Source organism: Dendrobium catenatum, unplaced genomic scaffold, assembly GCF_001605985.2.
Source record: "Dendrobium catenatum unplaced genomic scaffold, ASM160598v2 original_scaffold_50655, whole genome shotgun sequence".
Classification (NCBI taxonomy): domain Eukaryota; kingdom Viridiplantae; phylum Streptophyta; class Magnoliopsida; order Asparagales; family Orchidaceae; genus Dendrobium; species Dendrobium catenatum.
In genome coordinates this window covers 206,565-219,665 of record NW_021369109.1, presented here as the reverse complement: position 1 = coordinate 219,665, position 13,101 = coordinate 206,565, and the positions used below count along the sequence as shown (strand labels likewise).

Below are 13,101 nucleotides of genomic sequence, written 5' to 3'. Positions count from 1 at the left end.
ATGCCCAAAAAAAAAAAACACAATTATTAAAAAAAAACGCTGAGCAGCTTAGTCAGAATGAAAGGTTGGGTCATCTGTATTGCTTTAAGTACAATAATTTCCCCAAAAAAAAGAACGCGAGCTTGATTAGTTATAGTAAGGGAGTTCTGTCTAAGGAGCCACTGGTTCGAATTACAGGTGGGAAATTCCGGTTTAAAAACTTCAAATGGTGTTACTTGAAATCTCTTATATATTAAGATATACATATTCAAAATTATAGACATTAAAAATATATGTGAAAAAAAATATTTATAATTAAAACTTAATAAAAATAAATTAATGTGTTATGAATTTCAATATATATATTTTTTAGCTTATACTACTAATTAAGCTAACTATATTAATATTTAATTCTAATTATATAACAGATTAGATAATAAATTAATTTATGCAAGTTAATTATATCTTAATTATTAATTAATTTACTTTAATTATTAATATTTATAATTATATTAATTAAATTATCTATAACTTACAGAGCATCTAGGTTTTCCTTTTCTCCACGCTTCTAATGTTAAATCCCGTTAAATCCACCGAACCGAGGGATTTAGTAAATCCGTGATTTAAGCCGTAAATCTATAAATATGGGATTTACAGAATCCCAGGTTTTAATGCGAGCACAAAAACCGTTTGGATGGATTTAGCGTTAATCCAACTTAAATCCCATGATAAATCCAATATCAAACCGCCTCTAAGAGTCAAATTATTATCTCACATTGTCCGGATATGAATAGGAGCGCGTCACATCATCTAATAATACATCACGACTATATATTACAGGTGATGTGGCATGTTCTGATTAGCCTCCAGACGATCCGGTGTTGCACATAATAATTTTTTCAATTAAAAGGTTATGAATTCAAATCTCGCCCCCAATTTTTAAAAAATATATATATATATATTAAAAAAAACAAAAATATAAATATTCTCATATCACCAACATCAATAGAAGTACCCTCCAGGAAAGATTTACAAATGAAACATAACAAGGCACTTAAAATTTCTACTACACCAACCTACCCCACCCACCACTACCATAGCTCATAAGTCAACGCAATAACCATTAGAAATCAAAAACCCACTTCTTCTAACTAATCAAGGCATTTTCTTTCTCTCTTTTCTTCAATCAGAGCATCAGCAAAACCAAATCAGAGAGTAAAATGATGAGAAACAGAGAGAAAATCTTTGGATCTGGGAGAAAACCAGCTTCACTTCCATCTACACTAGTGATAGTTCCTGAAGGGCCAAGACCTCCCAGAACTCCTCCTGTTCCAGTTTGGGTTGGAGTAAAGCCAGTTGAACTTGAAGCTGAGCCAGGGCTCTGTGTTGAGTTTCCTGTACCAGGACTGCTGCTGCTACTCCCAGATGAACTGAACAAAAAATGGATAAAATAAAATATCAGATAGAAAGCTAAACGAGTGGTCGAATATGAGATTCAAAAACATAGAAAAAAGTTGTGAAAAACCAAATATAAGATAAGTTTTAACATATTATGTGACCATTCTGGTGTTACTTGAGCATTTCTTATCCAGAACTCATATGAGCTCATGAACTTGCTGCCGAGCTTAAATGAATAGGCAGGTTAATTTGCTTGGGAAAGAAATTCTAATTCTTAGATATCCATTATACCATCTAATAAATGATCTTCGAATCTTATGTTGAAGATCTTCATCTCTTTTGCTGAATTAGATATATAAGTAGAGCTATGTGGTTGAGAGATCTTCGAATGTTGGAATCCGAGTATAATTCATCATGAAAGCTTATATCTATAGAAAGTGTTGATCTCTCAATAATTAAAACAAACCTTTCTCAATTCATCATCTGCCATTAGAAGAAATTTGTATGATATATTTACAATTTGTCTTCCTTTGACACCTTATGGACTAAATATTTGAGATAGGACTAATGATAAGAGTTTGATTGTGATATTAACGCTCAAGCTTCAAGGCCATGCTTTTTTTTTCTTTGTTTTTTTTTATGGGATGTTACCTACAGTGAAAATATAGACTTTTTATTCTGTGCGGACACCGACGGAGAGAACCATCCAGTTTTCTCTCTATCTACAGTAAAAGCATAGATGCACTTTGATTGCGCTTTTACCGTAGTAGACAAAAAGATAACCGGATGGTTCTCTCCATCCGGTGTCCGCACAAAATAATCTCTCGAAAATATAATATAAAGTAAAACTAGCACTGATAATGACATTTTTTAAGTATCTAAACGCAAAATGATTATTACATTCGCTAAATTTTCACAAAATTGCTGAAGACTACCGTTGCAATGATTAGACAGATCTCTTGCCAACAACTAAATTACTGACAGCCTTGAGCGCTCAAGCATAATAGAGTTTATTTGGTTCAATGAACCATAGAAAAGGTACCGTTTGGTAGACTAAAGAGAATCTTGTTCCTAACATGACCTAATTGCATAAAGTTATTAAGAGAGAGTCTCATGCCTTTTCTTGAAAAGTAGATAGATATTTCATGGGTGTATTTTACATGCAGTCCTATTTTTGTAGCAAATTAAACGGCTTTTTAATGATTGCAATCTTTATCTAATGGTCATGCTTAATAGAATTTATTTGGTTGAATGAGCCAAAGACATCAAGTGGATTTAAGAGAATTTTGATCCTGTCATGGCCAAATCCCATTAAACTGTAAGGTACAAGCCTAATGCCTTTTCTTGAACAAGTTGGCTAAGTGAGGAAACCACAAAGATGAGCATTTATTCCTTCCATCTAACAGGATATACAAGTGCTATATTATCATTACGAAAGAACCATTCCATGCAACACAGCTCAAAGACCACAAATAGACGTGTTGAAATATAGAGCTTAAACAAAGTGAAAGAACCTAAATAACGACCCATCAATGGATGGTCCAACTTAGTAGAGTGAGAAATAAAAAAAGCTCGTTAAAAAACAAACAAGATAGAAAAATTAAGGCTTCGTTTGAGACAGCTTTTGTACTGCTTTTTAAAATGGCTATTTAGTACAAAAATTTCAGATTCAAAAAATTTTTCTACTAGAAAGCTGTTTTAGAAAGCAAGAAGAAAGTTGTCCCAAACGAAGCATAACTTGAAATAAATAAGCTTTAGCAAAACAAAATAACAATAATACCTTTGGGAGGAAGGATAAGAACAGCCATTGTTACCTACAAGAGAAATGAAGGGGTTAAAAGATTACCTCACATAGCCTTTCTAGGTGCTAAATAAAAAGGCAAAATAATGTGAAATACTATAAAACTCATTAATTACACATTTCAATGATTTTATGTTGGCCAAACACCTCTAAATACACCACCATCATCAATAAATTCTTTATGAATTCTCATTCCATTCATCCCCTACTAATTGCTAGAGGAGGTGATCACCTCTTTTGCATAATTTTTTTGCACAACCTCAATATGGCCTTCAATCTATATCTTTTTTTGTTGTTCCTAATGCTTCTACAGCTTTCTTCATGTCTTATTAGTGCATCTGTCACCCTTTGTTTTACATGCCCAAACCACTGAAGCATAACTTATCCATAACCTTTTCACAACTGATCTATTATAATCAATATGTAACTTTAATAACAAAAATAGATGGGGCATAACATCAAATATATTTGAAATAATACGAAGATTTCAAGAATATAGAGCACCGCATGCCTTCTCAATGCAAGCTTAGCTCCCACACATGCACTTGGTCAAATTTTCAGACTCTCATCTTAAATAAAAGCTATGCAGGTTGCAAATTGTCAAGAAGCAGATACTAGCATGAAGAAAGTAGTAATTTTGCATTGAAAAAAATAATGTATGTATTGAAAGATTCCAATATGGAAAAACTAAAATTTCTCTAACTAAAATCATTTCGTAATCTATCATTCCAAGTTTCTCCATTGATAGCAACAATTAGCCTGAAATGTGATGAAAACATTTTTCTCCAAAATAAGCGCACCATGAAAGAAATGATAAAATAATCAACAGATTGAGCTTTACTTGGATCAGTTTGGGATATTGTTGCAGTTCCTGCAAAGTCACAAGCTCCCTGAGCCTGAGCCTTCCTCTGGTAGTAGCTATTAGCAGCATAAGAGCAGTGGGCAAGCACTGTATTGGGATTATAGCAGGCGCCATTCTGGAGAATAGGATTGCAATCAGCCCCAGCTCCACAGGCATAGTCTATGGTCTTCTGAAGGGCGGTGTTGCTCGCATCTTGCCTACAAACACACCAAGCACCATCTTCCATACAGAAGAAGAAAATTTGTGAATAAACATAAGAAAGAAAGTCCATTAGTCATCAGAATTTGAAGGAAATGTTAAGAAAATAAAGCAAAAACATCACTGCTGAAAAGGAAGTAAGGAAAAAATAAAAACAAATTTTAAATCGCAAAGTATGAGGAGATGAAAGAAGAATGTAGAACAAGATGAAGATTACAGCTTCTCTGTTTCTTTCTTTTTGTTTTGAAACTCTTAAACCAACTTATTGATTTCTGACGGAATAATGAGATTTCTCTGTAAACCTAAACTGTGCAATATTGATTTCGCATCACAGCACTTGGATACATAAAGAGGAAGAGCTTTCTAACAAATTATCGTTCCCCCGAAGCAAAATTCAGCTACAAAAGTTTTGGGATACCAAAATAAAAGAGAGAAGAATTCTCTCCCCAAGCATGTAAAAGATCTTATGGTCTCAAAAGAAAGGGTAATCAAAGATTTGGTAGCTGAAGTTACCAGAACGACCACTAAACAGGGTCAGAAAGAGTGCTAAGAGCATCATAGCAGCCATGGAAGGAAAAGGAAGATGAGCTCAGCAGCAAAGCGGAAGAGGGCAGAAAGGCGAAGGAGAATAGAAGAAACTAGAAAGGTAAAGCCGAAAGCCAACTCAAGTTGGGGTTTTCAACCGAAAATTATGCTTTCTTTATTAATTTTTTTTTTGGGACATGCTTTCTTTATTAATTAAAAAGAATAAATATTTAGCATTAAAGTGAATTTTACTGAATGAATGAATGAATGGAATATCAAGTTCGAACTACAAAATATTTATTTTATAGAATAAATTGTTTTTAAAAAATTCAACTATGAAGTAACCTTTAAAAACTTTACTTAAATTCATTATAAATTATTTTATATATAAGTTATATGCCTCATAGTTAACTAACTCAATTGCATATTATTTGAGAAAATGTGCTCGAGGGTCCAACAAAATTAGCTCTAATAAGAGAGAATTTTTAGATTTACAAATTGATTATCGGACTCGTTCGACGTTTAAAATTGGTTCACACTAGACAAATTTGAATTGATACAAAATTTGGTTTTAACCTTGGTGTCATTCATCGATCTTGCCAAGCTTATTAAAGGAAGACATCGATGGCTCATATAGAGTTTGAAGGTAGGGGTGTCAAAATTTGACACAACCTGAAAATCCGACCCCAACCTGACCCATATATTTTGGGTTCGGGTTGACCCGAACCCAAACTGAGTATGGTTTGTTTGGGTTCGGGTAGACATGGAAACCCTAAAATGATCTGGAAATGACCCGGGAAAAAGGCGTCTGCCTTCTTAGCCTGCCCGCTTCTCATCGAGCTACTGCCTCATGTCGCGTCTGGCGTCTGCCCGCGAGCCACAGTAGCTATGGCGTCTATCGCGGGTCACCGAGCATCATCGTTGCCCATGATGCTGCGTCGCATCACCTGCCGCTACCATTATCGCTGCCGCTACCGGCCGCCGGGGTTACGAGATTTGATTGAATAAACACGCGATTTCTAACGCTATCAAACATCTACTTGCAATGACTTGATGTATTTTTTAGTAGGACTTTTATGTTTATTTTATATTTATTAATTTTTTAGAGTTAAATTTGTTGCGGGCTAGAATATAGGCGGCAATACATTTGTAATTTTACATTTTAGCGTTGCATGGATATCCAGCTCACACATAGAAAACACAATATTTTATACGTGAAAAATCCTGAGAAGGGAAAAAACCACGGAGCCTAGCACAGTTGAAAAGATTTCACTAGAATTCGAGTTGAGTACAGTGAGCTGACTCGTCCTTGAGGAAGATCAGATTATAAATGTCAACCGGATGGTTGAAGTCTAGTGTGAAATCTGGCTTCACTTGGAAGTTGGAGGGTCAGTTAGTAGTCTGACGGTGACTTGACAGAACTCTGGCGCAAGTGAGGGCCTCAGGTCGTGGTTAGGTGAGGATGAAGGCCTCAAGTGGTGGCCCGGCGGAACTCAGGCGGTGGTCCGGCGGAACTCAGGCGGTGGTCGAGGAGGAACTCAGGCGGTGGTCGAGGAGGAGCCTCTTCCTTCTCTTCTCTTCTACTCTTTTTCTCCTCTTGTTTGGATCCCCTTTCAAGAGAAATGAGGGGTATATTTATAGATTTTTGGAGTGGCATGGTCCGTAAATATGTGAGAGATCAATGGTAAATGGGGAGTGGTTGAATGGACGGCCGATGTTGAATCCCTTGATCATGGATCGTTTGATGGGCATTTGAATGTCTTAGTGATGTTGGAATTAGTTGATCTTTGGCTCGTTAGCTTTGCCTCGCCGAGCCGCTCAATTCGACTTTAAACACATTATGTTTGAAAACTGTTTGGTAATCCAAATTGTGGTTCGAACCATCCAACAACAGTTCTAACCCTTGATTTGGATCTGTTTGGGCTCGGATTGGGTTGAATTTGATGTCGTTAGTCTTGTATTCTCGAGATGCAGTTTGACTGTAAGTTTGCTGAAATCGGAGTTCGAATGGTCCCAATTTTAATTTCGGAAGTTTCCGACTTGATTTTGCATCGAGATTCGTGTCTAATCAAGATAATTTTTTGATGAAGTATCAAATTTAATCTAATTTATTAGTAAATTTTTTTGACTTTGGTTGGGGAGAATTATTATATATTGAAATTGGCCTTAGTTAACTATTTTACATTCAATTTACAAATCATTTTCACATAATGAAAAGCATTATATGCTCTATTGTATGTGTATTTTTACTTAATTTTATGATTCTGTTAGGTATAAAAAATGAGATTTCTCATTGAACTTATTATCATTAAAAATTAGGGCGTCCTTGAAAAATCAAAATTTTCTTGAACTACTTTGTGTTTGCTTTATAATACTTTATTTCTTTAGATTTTATATAAACTCAGATTTATAACGATTTCCAAACTTTTCATTGCATATTTTTAATATGTTGTAAAGTATATTATTATTATTATTATTATTATTATTATTATTATTATTATTATTATTATTATTATTATTATTATTATTATTATTATTATTATTATTATTATTATTATTATTATTATTATTATTATTATTATTATTATTATTATTATTATTATTATTATTATTATTATTATTATTATTATTATTATTATTATTATTATTATTATTATTATTATTATTATTATTATTATTATTATTATTATTATTATTATTATTATTATTATTATTATTATATATTCATCAGTTTTTTCAATTTATATATTTTTATTCATTTTATTTCGTATATAAACATTATTAGAAATCATTATAGTTCGAGAAAAAATTTATTGAGTGAATCATTATAGTATATTAATCAGTATATATTTATAGAAAAATTTTAAGAATATATTATGATTATTATAGATAAATGACTAAGTAATTTATAACTATTAAACTATATACACCAATTCCCTTTAAATCATATTCTTTAGACTTCAAAAAGAAAAGGCTCAACAAAATATGACTAAGTCCCGGATAAAAGAGAGTGCGGGAAAAGCAGCTACAGATACAGGGAAAAGAAAGAGTGGCGCACTGAAAGAGTAGAGCACTCCATCGTAGCGCAAAAGAGCATCCCGCAGAGAAGATAGGCCTATACCTCTGTACATAGCATCTGCTAAGGACCTGATGTACAACAACTCTCATATGATACCTCTCCATCGAAGTGCTGCCCTCCTGCATAAAAGAGAGCTCTCGGTGTGTCTCAATACAGAGACGTTCGTCCTGGGACGAACATTATTTTTCGTCTGGATGAATGGAGCAAGCCTCAATACAGAGACGTTCATCCTGGGACGAACCTTATTTTTCGTCTGGACGAACAGGGGACGGTGAGAATACAGAGACGTTCGTCCTGGGACGAACCATTGATTTCGTCTGGACGAACAGTAGAAAAGTGAGAATCCCAGGACATTCGTCCCGGGATGACTATTAAAATTGTCCTGGACGATTATGAATTAGAAAAATTTTCTCTCCACCTGTTCGATCCATTGCTCTCCTTAGGGGTAATTGACATGTTCGTCCCGTACGAACTAAGTTCGTCCTGTACGATCAATTCACAAAAAAGTTTCCCAAGTGTGTATATTGTGATTTTTCACTCAATTATAATCACTCCATCTCATATCAAAACTTATGAAAATTTGTTGAATTTGATTACAAGTCTTCAATATCTTGGAGTTGATTTTCCTGAAATGTTAGTACACACTAGAGCAAGAAATAGTGTTCGGAGATATATGTAAAACAATAATAATTGAAATCATCAAAATAATACAAGTTGCAAGAATGTAAAACATGCAAAATAACAACTCTCTTAACAGTTATTGTACCCTAGCTCAATAATACTATAAAAGAAGGGAACATCGAGTCTTCTTTTAAAATCAATTACAATTTAACATTATGTACATTGTTGATAATAATTACATCAAGAAGGGAACATCTAAAATATTTGTACCCTAAAATAATTACATAAAAAAAAATGACTATGTAAATAAATTTGATTGCAACATTGCTATAAAGAAAACTTGGAAGAAGGCGAAGTTTACCGATAAGCTGAACTTTTCATCAAGTCGCACTGGTTCTGCTTCATGTGCACTTGTTTCCTGGACGTCGGCATTCTCCAGGTTATCGACTTCCTCCGAGACCTGCGAAAATATTGTCTGCTCATAAAAACTAACATCCTCCTCCAGATCCAGATCAATCTCCATCTTCATCGGCATTTTTTCTGCGAAAATTTTGGCCCTAAGCGTTATATATTGCGGTGATTCGCGCCTTAAATTCTAAAATAATAAGCGCCAAACTAAATTTAACGTTATCTCTTGGGTCGGGCTGAAAGACGGGTCGGATTTATCAGATTTACACAAGTCAATTTGACTTTTTAACCCTTTCCGCGACATCAAACTGGGAGGAGTTTGACCTGAGCACGGTTCTTGTGCCTGGCCGGTCCTAATGTCCGTGTCCCGACCCCGATGATGAGCGCGATCGATTAAGGGGGAAGAAGTAAGTGACATTTAAAAGTCAGCTTTGTCCAATTCCTCTTGTTCGATTGACCGCGGCAGTGAGTTGCGGAAATGGCGAGCCGAGGAGAGAGTGGCGTCAGTCTGGAGGATGTCCCCTCTTTGGATCTGATGACGGAGCTCCTGCGCCGCATGAAGTGCGCGTCCAAGCCCGACAAGCGCCTCATCCTCATTGGTATTACTTCCTAATGCCTCCTCTCCTCTCCTGCAAACATATATTCTTTCTTTCTATTGCTTTCATCGGTTCCTTTTCTTTGTCAAGGAAACATGTTCTGCTGGAAGAATGCTCTTTCTAGGTCATTAGATATTTGGATCTGAAGGTAGCCTCTGCTATTTTTGGTTGGATCTCATGTCTTGGGTGGCTCTTGTTTATTCTGTTCTGTTTTCTTATCATGCGGTAGATAGGTTGTCACCTTGGCGGTTTAGATGCAAGATTTAACCTGAATTTAACCCGTATTTGCCTTAAGTATGGCCAAACCGTGTTTTCCCCTTGAATTCTAGGATTCCGTGCAATACCTTTTGTCGATGTTTTGTGGTAAATCGCAGATTTCTTAAGCTTGTTTGGATGCAGTTAGGATTTAACTGATGTAGGATTTTGTAAATCCTCTAAATTCAGATTTATTTAGGGGCTATTTGGTTTGAAGTAAACTGAGTGTAAAGATATGGGGAAACTATTAGCAGTACTTGAATGTTGGCTTACATATGATTTGAGGGTTGTGACATCAGATGATTATGCCTCTATTGCTCGAAACAATATATAAGATACAAGTTAATGTACTCGTCTGAGCTATTTTGCATAGCTGGATAATTACAGATGGTGCATATAGTTTAATTTTGTTAGAAGATGCTTGGAGATTAAAAAACCGTGTAAGAGAAAGACACGAAGCTATTCCATATGATTCTCGAGAATGGTTGGAGAGAAGAGATCAAATAACTTTTGCAATGTGGAGTCGCATGGAGAATTTTGCCATTTAAACACATTGAAGACGTGTATTAATGGTTGTATGCCACTTTTTGTAGATGTGCTTTTGTAAATGCACTATATATATATATATATTTTTTCTTTTATATGCTTATATACTTTTATAAATGCATTAAAGACATAACTTTGTAAATATTTCTTCTTTGCTTGAATTTGTCATATTCTTCTTTGCTAGCACATGAATCATTACTTGTAGGGGTAATGGAGTCAAAAGGTCCGTCTAATGTATCAAATGCAAAATCTAAGAAGAGAAAAAACTTTCTATTTAGTCTAAAACACGAATGGATATCTGGGTTATTATAGATAATGTGTGAGTATGTTGATGCTAAAATGATAAGTGCGCAAGACTTCAAAGATACTGGATATCAGCATGCTGTTCAAATATTAAAAGTAAAATTTGATATTTATGTTACAACTGAGCAATGCAAAAATCAGATTAGATATCAAAGAAGTGTTTGGAATCACATCCAAAAATTAAGAAAGAAGTTTGGAGTGTCTTGGGATGATATTCTGAAGACTATATTGATGGGTCAAGAGGAGTTTCTATCGCATATCCATGTAATACTTCAAATTTAGTTGAATTTTTACAAATGCAAACATGCAATCTATCTCTTACGCTTGCTAATCTGAATAATTACAGGCTTTTCTCAATGATGCAATTTATTTGAATATTTCTCTCTTGAATTGTATGGAATTAGAGAAAGTTTGTGGTGAATGCAATGCAATTGGTGATTGGGTTAGGTCAGGAAATTGCCAAGATCCATTTGGTACTCAACATATTAACTTAGACGATGAAAAGACAATTGGTTTTATGGAGACTCCTATAGATACATCATTAGATGTTGACTGTTCTGAACAAAACCTTAGAGAATACTTTGTAGGAACGACAAAGAGAATAATGCCATCATCTTCTAAGGGGCCCATCCAAACGAAAAAGAGTAAAATGCTTGTTGATGATTGTTAAATCTCAGCCTCACGTTCCAAAGAGGATTCCACGGCTATGAACAGTAATCCGTGGGAAGACCGTCTGGATCACATTAATTCCTTCCATAGTTAGATTATTGATTTAGGAATGATTGTATTACTCATTATTCTGCAATTATTTAGAGTTATTTGTTTCCTTATCAATACACCTTGTATAGATTTATAAATAGGGAGTAGATTGCATAATAAAGTTTAAGTTTTTCATCTCAAACCTCTGATTTGTAACATGGTATCAGAGCACCGGAGTTGTTGAAGGAAAAAAAAAACTTCGTGAAGAAAGGCCTTCATTGCCGTAGACGAAAGTTGTCGAACAGCCACGAAGGAGCCGAAGAAGCCTCGTGCGAAGCAACAAACCCGATCCGACAGGAAGGGAAGATCGGCAAAGGAGAGAAGCGCAGTCGAGCAGCCAGCGAGCATTCCGATCCGACATGAACGAGCATCCCGATCCGACAGGAAGGAAAGATCGTCGAAGGCATTCCGATCCAATTGAAAGAGAAGCCTCCTGCGAACCAAGGAAGCCGAGCGGCTCCTTGTGTGCCCTAACCGAGCGGCTCCCTGCGTCAGCCACGAACAATCTGAAGGAACTTCCAATCCGAGAGGAAGGCCGGAGTCGACGAGTCGAACAACCAAGAACGAGCGCAAGGAGTGACCGTGAAGCCGAATGGGACTTCTCTGGAGCCCGACCCCGTGCCCTAGTCCCGATCCGAGTTTTTTAAAGGGCTCGGCTGGTTTGGTTTAGTAAACCAAAGAAAAGAAGGAAAAAAAAAAGAAGAAAAAAAGGAAAAAAAAATTTTTTCGACCTTTATTATCGAACAAAAAAAAAAAAAATCTAGGAAGCCTTAATTTCTTTCCAATGTCAGAAATTAACTCATCTCAAAGCGTTGATCAAACTGAGGAATCGATGGCGCACCAAGGACGAGGTGACCTTCAAAGCATGCAACCTTCCTATCGTCTAAATGAGAAGAACTACTTAAACTGGTCTCAATTTGTGAAGACCTACTTGAAGGGGAAAGGAAAAATACATCACCTCCTTGGAGGAGGACTAGAAAAAGGAGATCCTAAATTTGGGGCATGGGATGAAACAGACTCCATGATTATGTCATGGTTGTAGAATTCCATGACTCTCAGAAATTAGCGATACATTTATGTTCCTTTCCACTGCAAAAGACATATGGGATTCTGCTAGACAGATCTTCTCCAAAGCTCTTGATGCGGCTCAAATCTTTGAAATTAAAGTCAAAGTTGGAAGCATAAAATAAGGGAGTAAGACGTTGACGGAGTATACCACCCTTCTACAAAATCTGTGGCAAGAACTTGATCACTATAGATGCATAGAGACCAGATGTCCGGAAGATGCTGCAATCCTAAAGAACTTTATTTAAAAAGATAGAGTTTATAATTTTATTGCAAGGCTGAATACAAAATTTGACCAGGTTAGAGTCCAGATCCTCGGCAAAGAGGAGACACCATTACTCAATGAAACCATTTCTCTCATCCGCGCGGAAGAAAGCTGACGAGGAGTGATGCTAGAACCAAAGGTCGTTGAGAGCTCAGCAATGGTGATGAACAAAGAATCTTCATGGAAGGAGAAGGGCAAAAATTCTTCAAAATTCAAAGATAAGAACTCCCTTTAGTGTAGTTATTGCAAAAAATCAAGACACACAAAGGAAACGTGCTGGAAAATACATGGAAAACCCCCCAGTAAGGAGTGGATTTAAAGAACCGAAACAAGAGGCACATCACATGCTAACAACATTACAAGTTAGCCCAACCCAGAAACACACTTTGGCCTTGGAGAACTCAATAAAAAAGATATTGATAAACTGAAACGACTTCTGGT

General features: G+C 35.6%; 1 protein-coding gene and 1 pseudogene across 1 annotated transcript; one reads left to right on the top strand and one right to left on the bottom strand.

The window, feature by feature from the left end:
* Positions 1–940: 940 nt before the first annotated feature.
* LOC110102349 (PLASMODESMATA CALLOSE-BINDING PROTEIN 3) lies at positions 941–4,912 on the bottom strand. The gene is made up of 4 exons (XM_020830668.2): positions 4,752–4,912; positions 4,020–4,259; positions 3,158–3,191; positions 941–1,409 (listed from the first exon to the last, which is right to left on the bottom strand). The coding sequence occupies exons 1-4, from the start codon at positions 4,804–4,806 to the stop codon at positions 1,166–1,168; spliced, it is 573 nt and encodes a 190-aa protein (XP_020686327.1). The 5' UTR covers positions 4,807–4,912; the 3' UTR covers positions 941–1,165.
* Positions 4,913–9,159: 4,247 nt separating this feature from the next.
* The window catches only part of LOC114578491, an 82,931-nt pseudogene continuing 78,989 nt past the window's right edge, over positions 9,160–13,101 (top strand).